Source organism: Alnus glutinosa, chromosome 4, assembly GCF_958979055.1.
Source record: "Alnus glutinosa chromosome 4, dhAlnGlut1.1, whole genome shotgun sequence".
Classification (NCBI taxonomy): domain Eukaryota; kingdom Viridiplantae; phylum Streptophyta; class Magnoliopsida; order Fagales; family Betulaceae; genus Alnus; species Alnus glutinosa.
Genome location: NC_084889.1, coordinates 26592057 through 26615931, shown reverse-complemented (window position 1 = coordinate 26615931; position 23875 = coordinate 26592057). Strand labels below are relative to the sequence as shown.

At 38.4% G+C, this 23875-nt stretch overlaps 3 protein-coding genes across 3 annotated transcripts; 2 read left to right on the top strand and 1 right to left on the bottom strand.

The window, feature by feature from the left end:
- Positions 1 to 128: 128 nt before the first annotated feature.
- On the bottom strand, positions 129 to 636 carry LOC133866246 (uncharacterized mitochondrial protein AtMg00810-like). The gene is made up of 2 exons (XM_062302780.1): positions 336 to 636; positions 129 to 238 (listed from the first exon to the last, which is right to left on the bottom strand). The coding sequence occupies exons 1-2, from the start codon at positions 634 to 636 to the stop codon at positions 129 to 131; spliced, it is 411 nt and encodes a 136-aa protein (XP_062158764.1).
- A 10258-nt stretch (positions 637 to 10894) lies between these two features.
- LOC133867277 (loganic acid O-methyltransferase-like) lies at positions 10895 to 13397 on the top strand. Its single transcript, XM_062303996.1, has 3 exons — positions 10895 to 11015; positions 11861 to 12517; positions 12964 to 13397. Exons 1-3 carry the CDS (start codon positions 10923 to 10925, stop codon positions 13300 to 13302), a joined length of 1089 nt encoding a protein of 362 aa, XP_062159980.1. The 5' UTR covers positions 10895 to 10922; the 3' UTR covers positions 13303 to 13397.
- A 6289-nt stretch (positions 13398 to 19686) lies between these two features.
- On the top strand, positions 19687 to 23597 carry LOC133867129 (loganic acid O-methyltransferase-like). Its single transcript, XM_062303820.1, has 3 exons — positions 19687 to 19814; positions 21976 to 22632; positions 23133 to 23597. The coding sequence occupies exons 1-3, from the start codon at positions 19722 to 19724 to the stop codon at positions 23478 to 23480; spliced, it is 1098 nt and encodes a 365-aa protein (XP_062159804.1). The 5' UTR covers positions 19687 to 19721; the 3' UTR covers positions 23481 to 23597.
- Positions 23598 to 23875: the final 278 nt, after the last annotated feature.

The window sequence follows — 23875 nt, the reverse complement described above, 5'->3', positions numbered from 1 at the left end:
TTGAGAGAATCCATAGTCACCTAGCAGCGTCTTCATCCACAGTAATTGGGTACAACAGCTTCCCGCGGCAATATATTCAGCCTCAGCAGTGGAGAGAGATATAGAGGCTTGTTTCTTACTCATCCAAGCTAAGAGATTGTTTCCCACGTAGAAGCATCCTCCCGAGGTGCTTTTTCTATCATCAGCATTTCCAGCCCAGTCTGCATCAAAATATCCTGTAACAACAAGATTTGTTTCCCTAGAATACCATATGCCATAAAGAAGAGTATCATTTACATACCTGATGATACGCTTGACTGCAGTGAGGTGAGATTCCTTAGGATTTGCCTGAAAACGAGCACAAACTCCCACACTAAAGGCAATATCTAGTCGGCTGGCTATGAAATATAAGAGACTCCCTATCATACTCCTGTATAGAGATGGATCAACTGGTTTCCCTGCTAGGTCACTACTGATCTTGACATTGGTGCTCATGGGAGTTCGGGCACAACTCTTCCCATCTAGGCCGAAACGTTTAACCAAATCCTTAGCATACTTGGATTGGGAGATGAAAATACCTTCAGCAGTTTGTTTGACTTGGAGACCAAGAAAGTAGTTCAGCTCACCAATCATGCTCATCTCAAATTCATGCTTCATCTCTTCAAAAAATTCATGGGCAAGGGAGTTTAAAGTAGCTCCAAAAATAATGTCATCAACATAGATTTGAGCAATGTGCTTGTGAGTACCTTGATTTCTGATAAACAAGGTACGATCAGCCTATCCCCGTGTAAATCCCTTGGCCAAAAGGTATGTGGTGAGACCATATAAAGCTTTCTTCAGCTTGAACATATGATGGGGATGGTGAGGATCTTGGAATCCTTTCGGCTGTTCTACATAAACCTCTTCTTGAAGAATACCATTTAGAAATGCACTCTTTACATCCATTTGATACAATTTGAAACCAAGATGGCAAGCAATGGAGAGGAGGATTCTGATGGATTCTAACCTGGCAACTAGGGCAAAAGTTTCATCAAAGTCTACTCCCTCAATACGAGTATATCCCTGGGCGACAAGACGTGCTTTATTCCGGACCACTGTACCATGCTCATCTGTTTTGTTCTTGAAAATTCACTTGGTGCCAATGATATTCTGTTCAGCAGATCGGGGAACCAGAGTCCAAACATCATTTTTGGTAAATTGATGGAGCTCGTCATGCATAGCAGACACCCAGCTTTCATCCTGTAGGGCTTCTTCAACATTCTTGGGCTCTGTTTGAGCAAGGTAGCAGCTGTAGGACAGTAGATTGGCTACTTCACTAGAAGCTTCACCCATGACCGCTTAGGAGGATTTGCAGGAGTATCCTCATCTTCGGAAGCACTGGTAATGGTATCCAAAGCTGTGGGAGTAGAAGGAGATTCACCCAGAGACACACTTGAAGAAGCCTTGACAATGTCAGTTGAAGTTGCTGACGGTTCATCTGAATCGAGCTGATTTTCCTCCCCGTTGCTTGGTATCTCAACTTATTCATCATTAATAACAACATTTATAGATTCCATCACAGTCTCTGTTCTTTTATTGAAAACCCTGTAAACATAACTGTTTGTGGAATATCCCAAGAATATACCTTCATCACTTTTGAGATCAAATTTTCCAAGATTCTCCCTGTCACGAAGTATATAGCATTTACTTCCAAAAGTTCTGAAGTACTTTACTGTGGGCTTTTTGCCTCGCCAAATCTCATAGGGAGTCTTGTTTGTTTCAGGCCTTAGGTAGACTCTGTTGATAATATGACATGCAGTATTAACTGCTTCTCCCCAAAAGTGTTGAGCGAGATTCTTTGAGTGGATCATCACACGAGCCATCTCCTGAATTACCCTGTTCTTTCGTTCTACAACTCCATTATGCTATGGAGTGATAGGAGAAGAAAATTCCCGCTTGATTCCATATGAAAGACAGAATTCTTCGAACTTGGAATTTTCGAATTCCCTTCCATGATCACTGCGAATTCTCATAATCTGGCAATTTTGCTTAACCTGAATCTTCTTGAATAAATGTTGAGCTACATCAAAAGCATCAGGTTTTTCCCGAAGAGGAATAGCCCATGTATATCGAGGGAAATCATCTACAATTACCAGTATATACCTTCTCCCACCTAGACTAGCAATTCTAGTGGGACCCATGAGATCCATATGCAGTAATTCTAAATTTCTAGAAGTTTGAATACCTGAGGACTTTTTATGAGCCGCTCGAGTCTGTTTCCCTAGTTGGCAAGAACCACATATTCTTTTTCCAGTCTTCTCCATTTTGGGATCTTTGACAATATCTTTGCCAGCAATCTTCAACATATCAGTGAAATTTAGATGCCCCAACCTTTGATGCCACAGTTCACTGTCATCTATGGTTGCCTTATTGCAAAAAATTTTAGGGTCTGTAGTGAGACCAGGAAGACCATAGCAGTTGTCAGCAGTTCTTTCTCCCCCTAGAAGCCACTTGTTACTGCTGTCAAATATATTACATTCCTTTTTGGAGAATTGCACCACCAAATCATTGTCTCAAAATTGGCTGATGCTGAGGAGATTAGCCTTGAGCCCCTCCACATACAAAGCTTCCTGAGATGTTTTGAGACCTGGAATGTCAATGATCCTTTTCCAATAACCTTGGATTGGCTTCCATCTCCATATGTGATCCTTCCTCCTTTGCCCATCTGAACTTCTTTTAGTAGAGTCTTATCACCTGTCATGTGTTTAGAACAACCACTATCCAAATACCACAAGCAAGTATCAAGAATTTTCAGGGCAGTATGAGTAACTAAACACAAATTATCTTCCTTTTTAACCCAAACTTGTTTGGAAGCTTTCTTTTTGTTATTTATCAAGACAGATCTTTGTTCATTAGGGGAAAGGTAAGCTAACTTCTCACTAATGAGCTTAACTTGATCACTTAACTTCTTGACTTGTTCTTCAAAACCTGGTTCATTTTTTCTAGGAGCATGAGTTTTATTCCTAGGTTTTTGAGAACGAATATGGAAACAATTGGGGCGAATATGACCATTAACACCACAGTGGTGACATGTAGGTATAGAATGATTTGCCCCTTTATCCTCACAAGTAAACTGAGTATGATTATGAGACATGCTATGTTTAATCAACATAGTTCTATGAACAGACATAGCATGAGAAATAGAAGCAATTTTATCAATACTCAAATCAGACATGGTGGAAGTAAAACAGAATAACACTCAAGAATTTAATCTTCTCACAATGTACCAAGCTCTGATACCAATTGAAAGATTGGCTTCTAATATAAACAAGTGTGTGTGTGTGCATAAAGTGTTAACAAAATAATATCAATGCGAAAGTTAAACAACACAAGAATTTTGTTAACGAAGTGAAAACTCAATATGAGAAAAACTACTCCGGGGCAGCCAAACTCAGGAAATCCACTATTCAAAAGACAAGACTAGTTACAAAGGCCAACCCCTAAGATAGACTTCAGATCAGCGCAGCAACAGCACACACAACAATGGCTTTAGAGAGACTAACTCAGCACACTAACCTTACAATATAACTCTCTAAAGAAATTCAATACCAAATTCTTGCTGTTCTCAAGCCTAAGGACCTCTATTTAGAGGCTGCAGGTTCAAATGAGCGTCTAGCTTGATAAAACCTAGGCGACGTCCGGACGATAGTCATAGGACTTCCGGACGGACAACTATGCGATCGATTTTTCAAAATTTCGTTGAAATTCTTTCCTGATTTGAGCCAAGTCCAGACAGTGTTGCCCTGTCGTCTAGACGGTCGCACTTCCGCTGCAAGTAATTTCCATACCAAGTCTTCGTGCGTCCAGACCAAGGGAATGGTCGTCTGGGCGGTTGATCTGATGCATGCAATTTCCATATTTGATGCTTGTGCGTCCGGACCAAGGGAATGGTCGTCCAGACGGTTGATCTGATGCACTCAATTTCCATATCTGATGCTCGCACGTCCGGACATCTGGATTTTGAATGCGATACTTGCCTTATGAATGAGCGCGTCCGAACAGGAATTCACGTCGTTCGGACGGTTGCAGCGATCTTCCCATATCTGTGTTTTGGAAAGAAATCCCGTAGCTAGTCAAACATTGAGTGTCGTTCGGACGTGCTGCTGAAACGTCCAGAAGGATGCAAGCTAGAGTAGTTCGAAGCTTCTCGACACAGAGGAAGGTCAGGACGAAAAGTTCTCATTGTCCGAACGGATGATGCTTTGGATAGTTGGGCGTCCGGACGGTATATCACGTCTTCCGGATGGCTGCAGGGGATCCGATTTTTCTGATTTGTAGACTGTGCAGAATCTTCTAGAAGCACTCTGAATAGCGGAATCCCTGTTTAAAAGCATCATTATGAAGAAGTGATTTTGTCCAACAGAATGTGGCTAATTACAAACTAACTTTAACCAATGTGGTTTCTATTATTTGTACTACACACATTGGTCAATGGACTTGACGATCAACGTAGGGAGGAATTGGGTCACAAATTGGTTATGCATTGTAGAGGGCTGAAGGAGATAGCAGTCAAGTATAACAAGTACATGGTCAATGGCAGACTATTCTGCATGCTTGCCCATGATGTGAGAAGGATGACTGAAAACAGCGACGTATGTGTGCCAACCGTTGAAGGCGAAACGTACTACGAGAAGTTAACCGATATAGTTAAGGTCGAGTACTATGACAGGACTATGTACGTCCTATTCAAGTGCGATTGGGCAGACCCCACAAGAGACAGGGGATTTAGGATAGACGATTATGGCCTAGTGTTTGTCAACTTCAACCACCTTGTCCATAGTGGAGAGCTAATTACTGATGAGCCTTACGTGCTAACATTTCAGGTAGACCAAGTATTTTACGTCGAAGATGGAAGGAACCCGGATTGGGTTTGTGCCGTGAGAACTAAACCGAGAAACGTGTACGACGTTGGTTAGGGGGAAAGGAGTCATGATGCAGGTGAAACCTATCACGAGTCCGAGCCGCTCGTATTAACCACTGGTGACCTAGATGATATGAATGATGAGTTCGAGCACGACAGGCATAACATAGATCCGATTGAAGCCCCCATTAGATGAATAAATATTAATTGCTGGTACAATTCGCTTAAATTCAATACACATTTTTAATTTGTAACATATAATAATTAATAAATGCAATCATTGTCTAATTTGCATAAATCTCATTGTATAATTTGCATGTTCCTTACTAATATATAACTGGGTAGTTATACTTTTAACGTGTTTAATAATTTGTCTACATTTGTTTGTAGGTTTCGATGGACCAGAGACCTCCTCCTTATGCACATCGGGCACCATGCCTACCCGTGCCCTCCACGATCACGTCCACAGCCCAGGGGTCACTGTATACTGCACCGTGGCCACACCACCCAGATGGCGCTTATAGGCCATTCCTGCCGGGTACGTCGGGGATGGATACTTCAGATCACGGGCAGACCGGCTCCGCTGGATATTCTTGTTCCCCATATTCTATGTCGCAGATGTTCTCGCAGCTTGGGATCACCTCACCGGGTCATGTGACTCGATGGTGGGTGCGAGAGGGTCATGATGGGATCGGTCCACTCTGGGCTAATATGCCATACACACCTATCCCTTGGTCTGGACCTACGCCATGTGGATCTGATAGTGAGATACAGGATGACAGGTTCCCATTACCATAGCTGGGGTTGAGCTAGGCATCGATTTCGAGGGAGCGTCAGGGGCCGGATCTGGGGGAGAGCTAGATGACTTATGAGGGCGACTTCGAGATGTTGGGTCCCGATCAGCTGCCCCCCGATAGCCCCCAGGATATGCTTTTAGACGACGATCAGCAGCCTCCCCAGGGGGAAGGGGTTGGCGAGAAGCATGCAGATGACCCAGCAACCCAGCGCATACAGACTGACTAGATTCGGTTAATGGGTAAGTACATATTTATACATCATTAAATCCCATATTATATTACCAACTAATATGAAGTTTGAAATAACATAAATTATATCATTGTTTAATATAATTTAATTTTTTATTATATTAACTTAAATATTTTCTTTTCTTTTGGTTAGGGTACAATCCAAATGGGAGCATCTACTGTAAGATGGTCAGAGACCCTGAGGGGAATTGGGTACTCCCGGGGGGAAAAAAGATTGTACTGCAATACAATGCTGCGACACAACCGATAGGACGAGCCTGTAATCATTTTAGGCGTGCTATAGGAATGCTTGTGAGGAGCGGGTCCCACATACATATGCGGGACAAATGGGCGAGGGTAGATAAGTAGATTAAGAAAGCTATGTGGGAGGCGTTGATGGTATGTTTAAGAAAGTTATTGAAAATACACATTGGTATTGAAACTAATTTATTTAATTATTTTTAAAAACTTAGGGTAATGTTTTTTTTTTAACTTATAAAATTAATGTTTAAATTGCATGTGCAAGAGGAGTTTTATCTCCCCGTATCTGTAGATGAGCGCAAGGCACAACATGAAGCGTGGGCTGATATTGGACGTAAGCACCGTTCGTGGAAGCATTCATTTAAAAAAAAAAGCTACATATTCGAGACTGTGACATGCCCGAAAGTATACGTGCAAGAGTGCCGGACAAAGTTTTTGGGAAGTATGACAAAACAGATGTGGAGCACCTGCTGAGGGATTGGTGTACTAAGCGAAAAATGATATGTAGGTCTTTGATTGTATTACTATTATGTGTATTTTCAATAACTATTCAATTAATTTTATTACTACTTTAAGTGTGTCAATGCTTAAATATTATGAAATGTTCATTGCGTAGGCGAACTGTGAACGGATGAAGCGGATACAGGGGCAGAACGACCTCCCCATTGCTTGGGATCCAAAAGCTATGCTAGATTTAATCACGTTGAGGTATGAACATATAAATGTAGATGTTATAATATTTGTATCTAATTATTTTTTTAAGAATTAATATTACTATTTGTTATTTATTTCAATTGGATGGCGACAGGCAACTACTTCTGGCACGGCCCCCACTCGAGCGAAGTCGTTTGTGAAGACGCACACTAGGAAGGACGACACTCACTCGAACGAACGTATACGGGTCCTATGTGTATGTTACTGATCTATTTTACTAATATTTTTAAGTTATGCGTGTGATAAAGTATATATTGACTACATGTGTATTTTTTGTTGACAACGTACAGGAGAAGATGAGACAGGGTTTATCGAGTGATCCTGCCGCTACTCAGAGCGTGTCAAAAGAATAGGCGTTTGGGAGGCCTGAAAACGCGGGGAGGATTCGGCAGGTTGGGCCAAACATTACTCCCGTACGTGGGACGTGTTTCTCATACTGGGCTCGCTCACAAGGAGGACCATCCCAATGTACATCTCAAGGATGCTCCATACATGAGGGCAGGATTACGATAATGGAGACATTGTTACAGGCTCAGACCGAGAGGAATGACACCTTGAAGCAACGCATGCGACACCTCGAGGCTGTGCTCACCTCCATAGGAGCATCACATGCGAGCCCTGATGCTCAGCAGCCTTCACCTGCAAACGGAGGTAGTACGTCAATCTGTTAGTAGTGCATCAGCATATATGATTACTATTGTGTAAACTACTTATTTTTAATCAATGTTATGGACTTGATATGCATATACTCAAATTTTTTAATGTTTTCATTACTTGCAGTTAATGCGACAACGATTGGTCCATTGTCGCCTATTGGACGATAGCTGAGCCAGCACTCCCAGTTGGGACACCATCGCCTGCTACACTGTCCCTTGCACAACAATCACCTATTGGCAAGTACATGCCTGGTACGAAAACTCGTGATCCGCAGGAACGACGGCCTTCAGATTTGTAGATATTTTGTGTAACTTTGTTTTGTTAATAACAATAACGTTTATTAGTACATAATTTATTGTTGTGTTGGATTTATAATTATTGAAGTGCGTAATTTGATTTTGTAATTATGGTAAATTTCAAATGTTGTCCTAATATTTTTGTGATATTTTTGGGGGAAAAAATGGATTTATATATATATATATATATATATATTGAAGAAAAAAAAAATTGCATTTTGCCACGTGGCAAATGCAACAATCCACGTGGCCACAGTCGGCCACGTGGATTATGGACCACGCGGCCAAAGTCGGCCACGTGGATTATGGACCACGCGGCCAAAGTCGGCCACGTGGATTATGGTCCACATGGTAGACTGTCGGTCGCGTGTCTGCAAACCACGTGGTCAATTGTGGCCACATGGACAATAATCCACATGGCACAGTGGCAACGTGGACACGTTGCGAATTGCACATTTTGCAACAACCGGATCTACCACGTTGCCGACAAGTCGCCAATGACACGTGGCTAACAGTTTGCCACGTGTATGGGCCCAATAGACGTGACAGATTGCAAGTGGTGAATTGCAACTTTTTTTTGTAGTGTACCAAAGAAAAAATATTGATAAAAAACTAATTAGAGAATACATTTTAAATATGAGAAATGCTAGGTTTACACCCAACTCCTTATACCCATCTATTTACATCCTGACGTGGCATTACCATATTAGATTTTTCTTTTTTCTTTTATTCTTTGAAAACAACGGCCCCAATGCTCTCTCTCTCTCTCTCTCTCTCTCTCTCTCTCTCTCTCTCTCTCTCTCTCTCTCTCTCGTTCTTCTTCTCTCTCTTCGTCCCGCCGACCTGTTTTGCCAACGCCCTTTCCACCAGCCAACATTGACCTCCGACAACGCCCAGATTTGACTATAGCAGATTCTTTCAGATTTGGATGTGTGGGGAAGTATTCATACGCTTAAAGATACCTCAAGATTTTCTTCACTTTTATTTACTATCGTTCATCCAGTATATTAAACAAGTGGGTTTAGAGTTAAATTTCAGATTCAGAAAGAGAACCAAAAGGTCAAATTTTGATTGATGTTTCACAAAAAGAATTGGTCGGGTTACTAAAATACAGAGAGACCTAGAAATCAGAGTCTAGAAATTCCATTTCCTGTTTCCTTTTTTTATTTTTCCCTGGGCATTGCCTGTTGCTAAGAACGAAGGTTGTTTTCTTATACAAAGGAATATAGGGAGAGAGAGACAAATGGTTTTGAAGAAGAGGAAGAGCAAGACGGAGAGACAGCAAGGGGAAGAAATGCGAGGGGAAGAAACAACACCCATCCATATTTGTAAACTTGAAATTTTTTAATCTATTATTCAATCAAGACGGAGAGACTTCAGTTTTGAAGCAACCACCAAGATGGGGAAAGAAATGAAAACCTAAATCCACATCAACCAGTCTCTCCAGACTGCAATTAAATAAAAACCCAAAACATTTAAAAACAACAAACTGCCCAATACCCACCTTTTTGTGCACAACATAATCCCTAAAACGAAGACAACAAGGGTCCACCTTGTAACTAAACCCCCCACCAGCCCCGCCCCCACCCTTAGCTTCTGCAAGTCCCTCTGTTGCTGCTCCTTCACCAGCCGAATGTACTTCTCGGCCTCCTTCGAGTCCATGGCCGTTCTAGAAGCTTGCCCATCTGAGAGGAAATGGTGGAGAGCTCGGCACTTAGAGTGATGGCCTGTATTGAGACAAGAGTTACAAGCACTAAAGAGACAAGAGTTACAAGAACTTAAGAGACAAAAGTTACAAGATGATAAATTAGATTTATTGTTATTAATGTAAAAGTAGAAGAGACTTGTGACGTTCATATTATTTCTCTATAAATAAAGTTTTATAGACAATCAAATATATAAAGGAAAGATGTAGCTAAGAAAAGGCTATCAAGTGTGGACGTGGGTCATAGACCAAACCATCTTCATTCCATTTGTCTTTCCTATTCTCATATCTTTCTTAAATTATTAATTCTTACATGATATCAGAGCTATAGGCTAACGATATTCGATCCTGTGCCAATGTTTGTTTTTGTTTTGTTTGTTCACTCATCCTTTTGCATCTTCAAATAACCAAAATCAAAATGCCCACAAATCTCAATCGAGTGCCAATTTTTTTTTTCTTGGGTTTCGTCATCCTTCCACATTTTCTCATCCTATGCTCGAATTATTTCTCTTCTTACACCCACGTGAGTCTCTCTCTTTGTCAGGATGACATGCCACATTACCACTAATTGTTTCTTCTACCGGCAAATACCACCCACCAAATTCTCTTTTAATTTTTTGAAAGAAAAAAAAAAAAGCCCAAAGAGGTTTCAGCCATAGTAACTACTGTCGGCCAAAATTGCTGATGTCCAAATTCTAGCCATAGTAGCCGATGCCAACCAAAATCACTGATGTCTAAGTCTCGACTATAATAGCCGATGCCGGCTAGAGTGTGGATGCAGGCCATAGGTTGAACCACTTAAAATCTATGTTACCTCTATTTCCTATTCTCATATCTTTGGTATCTGTTTCTTTCTCCACCAAGAAGGGTGCCGATGGAACTAGACCAACGCAACAGAAGCCAGAAATTTGGAGGTTTCTCCGTTGAGCTGTTGATGCCGGAGGAAATCGACCCAGCTACGGAAAGATCATACCCATGAAGCTGTCCTCCCACTTGCAGAGGCCCCAGATCTTGACCCCACTCCTAGATCTCGACGAAGACAAAGAACACGATAAACACAGAGAGAGAGAGAGAGAGAGAGAGAGAGAGAACGGACAAAGGAGAGAGAATTTCTGAGTTTTTTGAGATAGAGTGAAAAAAAAAATGATGTGGCACTTGCCACGTCTTGGTGTATAAATTTGGGAGTCAAAGTTGGGAGTAAGACTAGCATTACTCTTTAAATATCCTAAGATATTGTGGAAGTTGAGTATGCCACTGGTCACAATTTTAGACAACCGAAGACTAAACTTTGTTTGACTTTGGCCATGATATTATTGTACAAGAGCCATAGAGGCAATAGTTAATAGATTAGCCCCGGAGAGAGAGCGAGAGAGAGAGAGAAAGAGATGGCAGCGGAGCAAACATCGAAACCGTCTAAAGCATATCCGATGAAAGGTGGAGATAGCGTCGATAGCTACTCCAAGAACTCCTCCTACCAGGTAGTCTCTCTTCTACATGAACACTTTCTTTCGTTAGATCTATTACATTCATTGCTATCCATATCTGTTTTGTCGATTTCTCAACTCAGATCTCCATATCTGTACTGGAAACATATGAGACTATATATAGATCGGGCCTACTCATTTGAAAGGCGATGCAGGCAGGTTTACATTAATCTATAGAGAGAGAGAGAGAGAGAGAGAGAGAGAGAGAGAGGGAGAAGATGGGTGATGAAATCTGAAGAACTTTTGACTAGTTTTTTTTTTTAAGATATTCAGTGGACTATTATATTAAAAATCAGCGTCTGAATCAGTTAAAACTTACTAAAAAAAATTTAAAGACCGAATTTGACTGTAACCCAGTGTTTGCTATACAACATCCGTCAACCAAATAGGATTTCTCTAATCTAATTACGTGCTTTAACAATACAAACACAAATAAATACTCATAGCCCATCGCCACAGGTCAACGCCATAGTGAGCCAGCTCAATACGCTGGTCTCCCACGACAAAGCCTTTCACGTAACCCTCGGTCTAATATTGTTTGTTACATCATCAGATTACAAGATTAACAGTATTAAGATAACCAGAAATCGATTCAAATTCGCCATATTTCAGTCATTCCCAAACAATTTTCTGCTATACTTTCTTTAATTCCGAAATGAAAAATGCTATTTAGTAGAGTACTGCTATATGATTGTAGTGACGTGGCCGTGAAAATCAACTATTGATTTTTCTTTTTCACATCATCCCAAACGTATGAGTATAGTATGATTGTCTACTAAATAGCATTACTAATCAAAATTCCCGCATCTTTATTTTCTAACAAAATCTCGTTGTTTCAGAGAGGAGTTATCGATGCTGCAAAAGAGCTAATAACTGAATCAATTGCTGAAAAGCTTGACGCAACCAACTTTGTTTTGTCAACCACCTTTCGAATTGCAGATTTAGGTTGTTCCACTGGGCCTAATACATTTTTCGCAGTGCAAAACATAATTGAGGCAGTGCAGTTGAAGTACAAATGCCAAGAACTCCATTCTCAGCTCCCTGAATTTCAAGTCTTCTTCAACGATCACGTCTCCAATGATTTCAACACACTCTTTGCATCCCTCCCGCCGGACAGGCGATATTATGCGGCGGTCGTGGCGGGTTCTTTCTACAGCCGCTTGTTTCCCAATGCATCTTTGCACTTCGTTCATGCTTCTAATGCCATCCATTGGCTTTCCGGAGTCCCAAAATCGGTTGCTGACAAAACCTCCCCTGCTTGGAATAAAGGGAGAATCTACTACTCAAATTCGAAAGATGAAGTTGTCAAGGCCTATAAAACTCAATTTGCTCAAGACATGGAGTGCTTTCTGCAAGCCAGGGCTCAAGAGTTGGTGACCGGAGGATTGATCGCACTTCTCTTCTCCGGCCGCCGCAATGGAACCCTCCATTCTCAAACTACACAAAGCATGACGAGTAGCCTCTTGGAGTCGTGCCTCTTGGACATGGTCAGGACGGTAAGAAATCATCAGCTACCCCAAGTTTCTATTGTATTTTCATAGCCCCATCGTAAAATTTTTTACGAAACTGTTGTTCCTATTTTTGAGTGTTTGACACATTATAAAATATTTGTCAACATGAAATGTTTTCAGTTAGTCAAAGAACATAACATTTAAGAGGTGTTTTCGCTGTTCTCCCATACTCTTGGGCAGGTAATTTTGTGAAAATCTCTTATATGATCTACCTACCTGAGCAGTCTAAGGTTACTCGAATATCTATCCGGACAGGTGGGCTCTACAAGGGTCCTCTCACAATTGCATACCCATATTGCTCACGCAATTGCACTGAATCTCAATTACGCTTCTGAAAGCCTTTAATTCTTACGTATTCTTTTCTTCTGCATCTTCTCAAATTATATGAAACTATGTCATCATTTTTTTTTTTCCTTTTTTGTTTTGTTCAGGGAAACATTAAAGAGGAAGAAGTGGACTCCTTTAATTTACCAGTATATAACATGTCTCCCGAAGAACTGGAAGCTGCAGTGGATGGAAATGGGTGCTTTAGCATAGAGAGAATGGAGGAGTTGCCTCTCATCACTATGGGAGAACTTGGTAGCCTTCCCAAAACCCAAATAATGACTTCTCACTTGCGAGCCGCAATGGAAGGATTGATCAAGGCACATTTTGGAGAAACGATTTTAAACGACTTCTTTAACTTGGTTAGAAAGAAACTTGACCAACAAGTCTCCTTTGGGAGCCCCATTAATTTCTTTGCTCTTCTTAAACGCAAAGCAACTGATTAATTAGCTTCTTAATTTCTCATTTGTAATGAAGTTATTGTCAAACGTAAAATAAGGGCATCTTCTTTTGAGGCGCTTTCTTGATATAGTTGTTAGACAAGATCGATGCAGCCTGTTGATTTTAATTTCTAGCGTACAAATATGTTGTCACCAAATTAAGGGAAATGAATATCTATTCCAACAAATAAGAGGATTTATTGAACACAACATTTTCTGGATCACCAACCACTCCAAACGAACTTTAGTAAATTGCTAACGTTTCTCATTTAGCTCCTTCATGCCTACTATAAATAGTTATTTCGGTTTTATGTTAGCGCTTTGCTTCGCTTTATAGAAGAGAGACTATTGTCTTTATCATCTTCATTTTTTTAATGGGATAGCTATTATGCGTACCAAATGTATCCTTAAGATTTGGTCATTTTGACCTTGTAACATGTTTGAATGCGTGTTGACAAGGTACAATGCGTGTAGACATGGTTTTGCATAAAGAGAATCAAGTTGGAAACTAAATTAAATATACTTTATCATTTCATTAAAACATGTTCTTTTACTATATCATTTCATTTCAAAGAATACATTTATCTTTGCTTTAAAACTATATTGTAAATACTTTATCATTTCGTAAAACATATTTATCTTTACCATAAAACTATGTTGAAAACATTCCATATTATTGTAAAACTATGTAACTATGTTGTTTGCTTTTTTATTTACTTTTTTTTTTTTTTACTATACGTATTTTTATTACTAACTTTTACTTTCTGCATGTACTATCTTTCATTTCTCCATCATCGTTATGACTAACTCAGAGTCAAGGTTGTGGATCTTGTAGTACTCCCAATATGGCATAGGACTGGCTTCGTGCATCTACTCTCTTTGGAACCCTATGGGCTTAGCCTGCTAGGGTTCGTGGATGAATCGATATCTATGCCATACCTTCGCATAACCATAGTTTAGTGTTCTGCATGTACAGTCTCTTATATATTCATGGCTCATACATAGCGCCATAACATAATGTATCGCACAGTACCGATGTCTTTCAATACTTAATTTCTTTACTGTCTATATTTTCTTTCATTCTTTATCATACTGTCATACATAGCTTTTTAGATAATCCCGCCTAACTATTTCATTTCCATTACACAAATTGCATCATAGTCGATCATACATATAATAACTCTTTACGTGATAACATGGTAAATCACTGAAATATGCAACTGCAATTCAATTCATGTCATACTTTTCATGCATAAAACATTTTATACATTTCATTGTACATGATGTTAAAAATGACTTGATCTTGCTGATTCCCATAAACCTTTGATAATTATCCATAAACCTCGATAATATTCCTTGAAAAACCACCTAATTTTGACTATGGGAATGTAAACCGCAGGCAAGGAATTGCAAATGCATACCACATATATTGCCGTGACGTTATCAATCAATTGTTAGATTAGCCATTATTAAAAAAAAAAATGGTGAGTTGGTAATACTGTGTCAACATAATAAGATATAATAGTGAAATAGCGGTGTGATATGTTGGTGTTACTAATTTTTTTTTTTTAATAAGAAATGGATCAAAAGGTTTATCGAGATTGCCATATCCGCATTTTGAAGTAATTATAAGATAAAAATGTACTTGTTACACAAACTTTATTGTGCCCATGTCACAATCACACCAAATACGCCTAAAAAACAACGATAACACATTGGGGAAAAGAAACCAAAATGTGAACATTTTTTGCAATACAAATATATAGGCAAAATATATGTAATTGAAATTCGGTGCAAAATTAATCAAATTCAACCCAAGAAACCATGGATCCGGGTAGCATTTGAGGTGGTGTGTAGAAATACATATAAAATATAAAAATATAAAAGAAAAGGAAAAGAGAGTGGAAAGAAAGAAAGACGAATAAACTACATCCTGTGTATTTACTATATTAAACAATATAATATAACTCTCTACTTATATAGAGATATATAATAAATAGTGAGAAAAAATAGTAAACTAAATAAGGTAGAAAATAAACTTATAAAAGAAATAGAATAAGAAAAATATAAAATATTCTACCAAAGAAAAAATATTGATAAAAAACTAATTCGAGAATACATTTTAGGGTTAAATACCCCAGAGGTATCTGAGTTTTACGTGTTTTTAAATTTAGTACCTCAGTTTCATTTCGTATCACAGGTAGTACCTGAATTTGGAAGAAAAAAACCCTAGGTAGTACCTGTTAGATTTCTCGTGGGAATTTCAACTTCTTGCCACGTGTCAACCGCTGAGGTTGACACGTGGCACCACATAAAAAAAATTAAAAATTAAAAAATTAAAAAATTAAAAAAAATGTTTAAAATTAAAAAAATGAAAAAAAGAAAAAAAAAAAGAAAAAAAAAGAAAAAAAAAAAGAGGGGTGGCTCTTGGCCACCATGGGGGTGGCCAGCCACCCCCATTTTGGCCAAGGCCACCCCCTAGGGCCAAAACCCTTCAAATTTTTTTTTTTTTTTTTTTTTTTTCAACTGTAGGGTGGCATTTGAGGTGGTGTGTAGAAATACATATAAAATATAAAAATATAAAAGAAAAGGAAAAGAGAGTGGAAAGAAAGAAAGACGAATAAACTACATCCTGTGTATTTACTATATTAAACAATATTATATAACTCTCTACTTATATAGAGATATATAATAAATAGTGAGAAAAAATAGTAAACTAAATAAGGTAGAAAATAAACTTATAAAAGAAATAGAATAAGAAAAATATAAAATATTCTACCAAAGAAAAAATATTGATAAAAAACTAATTCGAGAATACATTTTAGGGTTAAATACCCCAGAGGTATCTGAGTTTTACGTGTTTTTAAATTTAGTACCTCAGTTTCATTTCGTATCACAGGTAGTACCTGAATTTGGAAGAAAAAAGCCCTAGGTAGTACCTGTTAGATTTCTCGTGGGAATTTCAACTTCTTGCCACGTGTCAACCGCTGAGGTTGACACGTGGCACCACATAAAAAAAATTAAAAATTAAAAAATTAAAAAATTAAAAAAAATGTTTAAAATTAAAAAAATGAAAAAAAAGAAAAAAAAAAAGAGGGGTGGCTCTTGGCCACCATGGGGGTGGCCAGCCACCCCCATTTTGGCCAAGGCCACCCCCTAGGGCCAAAACCCTTCAAATTTTTTTTTTTTTTTTTTTTTTTTTTTTCAACTGTAGGGTGGCTGAACCACCCCCTATGGGGTGGTTCGGCCACCCCAGACCGGCCAAGGGGGTGGCTGGGCCACCTCCTTGGCCAAAATGGGGGTGGCTGGGCCACCTCCTTGGCCAAAATGGGGGTGGCCGGCCACCCCCATGGTTGCCAAGCGGGGTGGCTCAGCCACCCCTCTTTTTTTTTTTTTTTTTTTTTTTTTTCTTTTTTTAGTTTTTTTTTTAATTTTTTTTAATTTTTTAATTTTTTTTTTGGTGCCACGTGTCAACCTCAGCGGTTGACACGTGGCGAGAAGTTGAAATTTGGATGAGAAATCTGACAGGTACTACCTAGAGCTTTTTTCTTCCAAATTCAGGTACTACCTGTAATACGAAATGAAACTGAGATACTAAATTTAAAAACACGTAAAACTCAGGTACCTCTGGGGTATTTAACCCTACATTTTAAATATAAGAAATGCTACGCTTAACCCAACTCCCCGCACCCATCTATTTACACCGGCATTACCGCATCAGATTTTTCCTTTTCGTCTTTTTCGTTTTCTTCTTTGAAAACAATGACCCCAACCCCAACGAATTAAGATCCCCTCAAATTCTTTGCCCGAATTTAATAGAATTCGGGCAGGTAGTTGTGAGTGAGCATTTATGAGACCCACCTGACCAAATAAAAGTTGGGCTGCCCAACTGCTTATCCGGTCAGGTGAATCTCATAAATGCTTACTCACAACAACCTGCCCGAATTGTATCAAATTCGGGCAAAGAATTTGAGGGGATCCTGATCCAACCCCAACGCTCTCTCTCCCTGAACCAACGCTCTCTCTCGTTTTTCTTCTCTCTCTCCGGCCGGCTGACCTATTTCGCCGGTGCCATTTCCACTAGTTGACATTGACCTCTGCCGGCGCCCAGATTTGGCTGTAGCATATTATTTTGAGCAGATTGTTTCAGATTTGGATGTGTGGGGAAGTATTTATACACTTAAAGATACTCAAGATTTTCTTCACTTTTATTTACTATCGTTCATCTAGTATATTAAACAAGTGGGTTTAGAGTTAAATTTCAGATTCAGAAAGAGAACCAAAAGGTCAAATTTTGATTGATGTTTCACAAAAAGAATTGGGTTACTTAAATACAGAGAGACCCAGAAAACAGAGTCTAGAAATTCCATTTCCTGTTTCCTTTTTTATTTTTTCCTGGGCATTGCCTGTAAGAACGAAGGTTGTTTTCTCATACAAAGGAATATAGGGAGAGAGAGACAAATGGTTTTGAAGAAGAGGAAGAACCAGACGGAGAGACAACAGGGGGAAGAAATGTGAGGGGAAGAAACAGAGCACCCATCCATTTTTGTAAACTTGAAATTTTTTAGTCTATTATTCAATCAAGACGGAGAGACTTCAGTTTTGAAGCAACCACCAAGATGGGCAAGAAATACAACCTCTACGCCCAGAATCGTCCATGATGCATTATAGTGAAAGAAACTTTTATTTAGAATTACAATTTTATGGCCTATTAAGTTGGTTGACATAAACACAGAACATGAGTATAATATACATGATTTCTTTTTTTTTTTTGAACAGAGACAAATATTATTGCTACTTCAAGAAGATTACATCCATATTGATCCTATGAGACTAGGATCTTAGGGACCCGGTTGTTCCCTAAAAACAATGTTACTAACACTCGATGGGGTGTCTTCCAGCCAATGAAGATCTATATTGTTATGAGAGGCCATATTGTTATGAGTATAATATACATGATTTCTAATAACATTGATTTGAAGTAACAACGTATGTGTGCGACGACTGTGTTGTGGACATGCAATATTTAGCTTAATTTTTAGATTTTTCTTAATTTTCCTTTTTCCTTTTTGTTCTGGCATTTTAGTGTTCTTTCTTGTACTATACTGTTATGATCTTAAAGGTTATCACATTCATGTACAGGCCAACATGAAGTTCTTGCTTCAGGCCGTATTGAGAAATTGATAGCTCACCGTGAGCAAAGGTACTTTAGCATCCCCTATCAATATGAGTTTTGTAGAACAAAATGTGTTTTAATAATATGCATTATTTGTCAAGAAATTAAATGTTAATGTTATTTCTTCTTTATTCTTCTTTGTAAGGATTTTGATTTTTGAAGAATTTCTAACTTATTGAAATTTACAAATGCAAAATCAATTGAAGTACTGACAAATCTAGATTTAAGACTATTGTCTTGTTGTCTTTCACGAGATCCAGACCAAACGTCACGCTACACCTGACAAGCCGGTGAAATTACAATTAATTCTCAAATTATCAACAGGTAGCAGTTGCCGATGTGTAATCACATCATCTCAAGCCTTTAAATTGAGTCTTTTCCATTGTATTTTTTAAATAAATAATAATTTTACTGCCTATTTAGCTTGACACACGTCTCCAAAGTAATTGATTCAAAGCAAATTGTTAGGACATGTGTTTACTTTACAACCCCTTGACCGGGCCCAAGGGTCACCGTGGATTGTCCTTTTTTCCTCTTTTTTGTTTTTTTTTTTCTTTTTTATGTCATCTAGTATATAATCAATGCCTTCTCCACATTTTTTTGACAACACACTTTGTTTGATCAAATTCAAGAGAAAATTTATGAGTTTTACGAGGATAAATGATTGAGGGGGACCTCTAACCGTCTCCCTCCCCCTTTTAAATTAAAAAAAAAAAATTATATTCAAAAAGGAAAAATAGAACAACAAAAAAATACACTTTTTAAATAAAATTATATTTTTTTTATTTTAAAGCGAGAGGGGGCCGGTTAAAGGTCCTCTCAATCATTTCTCATTTTTTTTTTCTTTTTTTCTTTTTTTTTTTTATATGTTTACACAAGAGGGGGATGAGAGATTCGAACTAGAGACCTCCGCTTCATGAGGCATAGTCTCTAACCGATTGAGCTACCTCTTATAGTTAATTATTTCTCGTTGTATGAGAGAGAGTGAACGACAAAAAGAAAAAAAAAAAAAAAAAAAAAAATTTAACTAACGAGTGCGTAGATTTGAGAGTCAGTTAGGGTAGGGCTAGCATTACTCCTCTTTAAATATCCTAAGATATTGCATGTGGAAGTTGAGTATGCCACTCGTCACAATTTTAGACAACCGAAGACTACATGCGCTTTCCTTGACTTTTTGGCCATTCTATATTAATTGTATAATAGAGGCTAATAGTTAATAGATCAGCCCCGGAGAGAGAGAGAGAGAGAGATGGCAGCGGAGCAAACATCGAAACCGTCTGAAGCATATCCGATGAAAGGTGGAGATAGTAACGATAGCTACTCCAACAACTCCTCCTACCAGGTAGTCTCTCCTCTACATGAACACTTTCTTTCGTTAGATCTAGCTGATTCATTCCTATCCATATCTGTTTTGTCGATTTCTCAACTCAGATCTCCATATATATATCTGTAATGGAAACAATGAGACTATATATAGATCGGGCCTACGTACTCATTTGAAAGGCGATCCAGGCAGGTGTACGTTAATCTATAGAGAGAGAGAGAGAGAGAGAGAGAGGGGGAGAAGATGGGTGATGAAATCTGAAGAACTTGACTAGTTTTTATTTTTTTAATTTTTTATATGATTAACGTTAAAAGTCAGCGCCTGAATCAGTAAAAACTTATTAAAACAAATTTAAAGACTGAATGTGACTGTGACCCAGTGTTTGCTATACAACATCAGTCAACCAAATAGGATTTCTCTAATCCAATTACGTGCTTTAACAATTCAAAGACAAATAAATACTCATAGCCCACCGCCACACGTCAACGCCATAGTGGTCTCCCACAACCAAGTCTTTCAAGTAACCCTTTAAAGTCTATGTCCTTTCTCTCAACTACTATAGCTAAGACACAATTAAGCTTTACAATTATTATCAACATTAGAAAGCGGGGTTCACTTTCACGCTGGTATGGCGAGTGTGAATGAATTTGATTCACTTACCTTTCAAAAGAGGTAGCTACTAATTTGCACTAATGCTAGATCCGTGTTATTATTAAAATCATATTCAATATAATTAATGAAAAAGAGAAGATGGAGAAGGGCGGTGGGGGGTAACGGAGATTCACCTATATTGCCTACTCTTTGCACGCTCCACTCCCAAGGAAGGGGCTAAAACTCCGCCCTTACACACATTGGTCTACGTGGGTGGATCTTTACCTTTGTTGAGTGGACGGTAAGGGTGGCTTCACGCCACCTACTGTTATACGGGTCGGGGATCCTGATGCATACGGGATTGGGGGTGTCAAAGGAGACAGTGGGTTAAGATCTTTACGTACCCCTCATTGCCATCTTCAGCCTCGCTATTTTTTTTTTTTTTTTTGGAAAATAAAAAGAAAAGAAAATGTAGGCATAATTACTTTTGGAACAAAGATTTTCTCCAAATTGAGTTAGAATAAATTCTTTCAACGTAATTTATGAAAATGACATGTGTCAATTTTTTTTAATAGCATGTGAAATTCGCATGTTTTTTTTAATAAAATTCATTCCAACTTTGTCTATGTTATTAAAAAAAACACGTCATTTTAATAAACTCAAAAGACATGTTATTAGAAGAAAACTGTCTTTACTTTTGTGGGATAGTGGTGTGGATATGAATACACAAGTCATATTTTTATGGGATTTGATACTTGTACAACACAAATACAACAACTGTACAACAATCCCTCACATGAAGGTGGGCTCCAGTATGTAGGACCTACCCTCATGTGAGGGATTGTTGTACAGTTGTTGTATTAGTGTTGTAAATCTAACATTTTCCTATTTTTATTGGTATGATACGGAGAAGCTGCAAATTTTCTGCTAAAAGCTAGATGAAAAATATGATGGAAGGACTTACTTGTCACAAAGCTGAGGGAAGATTACAATAGGTTATTTTTAAATGGTGGTTTTAATTTTGTCTTATTACTCCTTGCACTTTGGATTGTTATAAATAAATCTTTGTCCATTTCCTTATATGATAGAATCCTTACAAAATTACAATTATACCCTAAATAAATAAATAAAAAGTTACAAAAAAATTAAAAATTTAAAAAAAAAAAAAAAAAAAAAAAAAATTAAGAAGAAGAAGAAGAAGCGAAAGTGTTGGTTTGTCCTTGCTTAATTTTTTTATTGTATTATTTATATATCTTTCTCCTTTTCATCATGACTCAAAATTCAAAATACAAGAAGAAACAATGACATTTTTCTCTTGATTAAAACAATGTGTAGAACAATTTTTTTTTTCGATTAGAAAGCACCAATCAGCTTTTTATGTTCTTCCTTATTATCTAATTTTCCCAAACCATGAAAAGTGGGCACTTTCTCCTTTCTACTTTTCTCCCATGTATATATTTTTTATTTTTTTATTTTTCTTTTTCACATCATCCCAGTTGTATGAGAGTAGTATGACTGTCTACTAAAAAATATTACTTTTTAAAAATTCTAACATCTTTATTTTCTAACAAGATCTCGTGTGTTTCAGAGAGGAGTTATCGACACTGCAAAAGAGCTAATAACTGAATCAGTTGCTGAAAAGCTTGACGCCACCAACTTTCTTTCGTCAACCACCTTTCGAATTGCAGATTTAGGTTGCTCTACTGGGCCTAATACATTTTTCGCAGTGCAAAACATAATTGAAGCAGTGCGGTTGAAGTACGAATGCCAAGGACTCCATTCTCAGCTCCCTGAATTTCAAGTCTTCTTCAACGATCACGTCTCTAACGATTTCAACACACTCTTCGCATCCCTCCCACCGGACAGACAATATTATGCGGGGGCCGTGGCGGGTTCTTTCTACAGCCGCTTGTTTCCCAATGCATCTTTGCACTTTGTTCACGCTTCTTATGCCATCCATTGGCTTTCGGGAGTCCCAAAATCGATTATTGACAAAACCTCTCCTGCTTGGAATAAAGGGAGAATCTACTGCGCCAATTCGAAAGATGAAGTTGTTAAGGCCTATGAAACTCAATTTGCTGAGGACATGGAGTGCTTTCTGCAGGCCAGGGCTCAAGAGTTGGTGACCGGTGGATTGATCGCACTTGTCTTCTGCGGCCGCCGCAATGGAACCCTCCATTCTCAAACTGCACAAAATATGGCGTTTAGCCTCTTCGAGTCATGCCTCGCAGACATGGTCAGGACGGTAAGAAATCATTAGCTAACCCAAGTTTTTGTTGTATTTTCCCCGGCATAAAATATTTTCCCGCAAAGGCTTTTCCTATTTTTGAGTGTTTGACGCAACATAAAATATTGGTTCATCTAAAAATGTTTCAAGTTAACCAAAGAAAATAACATTTATGACGTGTAAAATGGTTTTAACCTAAATCATTTTCCGTCGTTCTCCCATTGTCCCGAACTGGACAAACAATTATGGGGTCTACCTATTTGTGCAGTCTTGGGCTGCTCGAACACCTATCAGGACAGCTTGAACACCTATCTGGATAGGTGAGCCTCACAAGGGTTTTCTCACAATTGCGTGCCCGTACTGCAAGTTGCAATCAATATGAGCAGACAATTGCACTGAATCTTAATTTCACCTATCTTCGAAGACTCATTTCTTTCGCACCTCCTCAAATTATATGAAATTATATGGTCATTTTTGGTCAATGTGTATTTTTTTTTTCCCCTTTTTGTTTCATTCAGGGAAAAGTTGGAGAGGAAGAAGCAGACTCCTTTAATATGCCGGTATATCACATGTCTCCGGAAGAAGTGGAAGCTGCAGTGGATGGAAACGGGTGTTTTAGCATAGAGAGAATGGAGGAGTTGCCTCCCGTCGCAATGGGAGAACTTGGCAGCCTTCCCAAATCCCAAATAATGACATCTCGCTTGCGAGCCGCAACGGAAGGACTGATCAAGACACATTTTGGAGATGCGATTTCAAACGACTTCTTTGACTCTGTCAGAAAGAAACTTGACCAACAAGTCTCCTTTACTGAGTTCAGCAGCCCCGCTAATTTCTTTGCTCTTCTTAAACGCAAAGCAAGGGATTAATTAGCTTCTTAATTTGTCATTAATAATGAAGTTATTGTGAAACTTAAGGACATCTTCTTTTGAGGCACTCTCTTGATATGGTTGTAAGAAAAGATCGATGCAGCTTGTTGATCATAATTTCTAGCGTACAAATATATTGTCACCAAACTAAGGAAACTAAATAGCCATTCCGACTAGTTATTTCTGAAATAGCACACAAATTTTAGTTTAACTAATTATTTTGGTTTTATATTGGCGCTTCACTTCGCTTTATAAATTGCGTTCAATTGCATGGTGATGCTTTTAAGGTCAAGAAATAAGCACTCGGTTATCATTCTCTTGGCAAGATGGTGGTATGGATTCAAGACACATCTATTCAAAATCTTTTCCTTGCGACATATTTTTGCACACTAAGA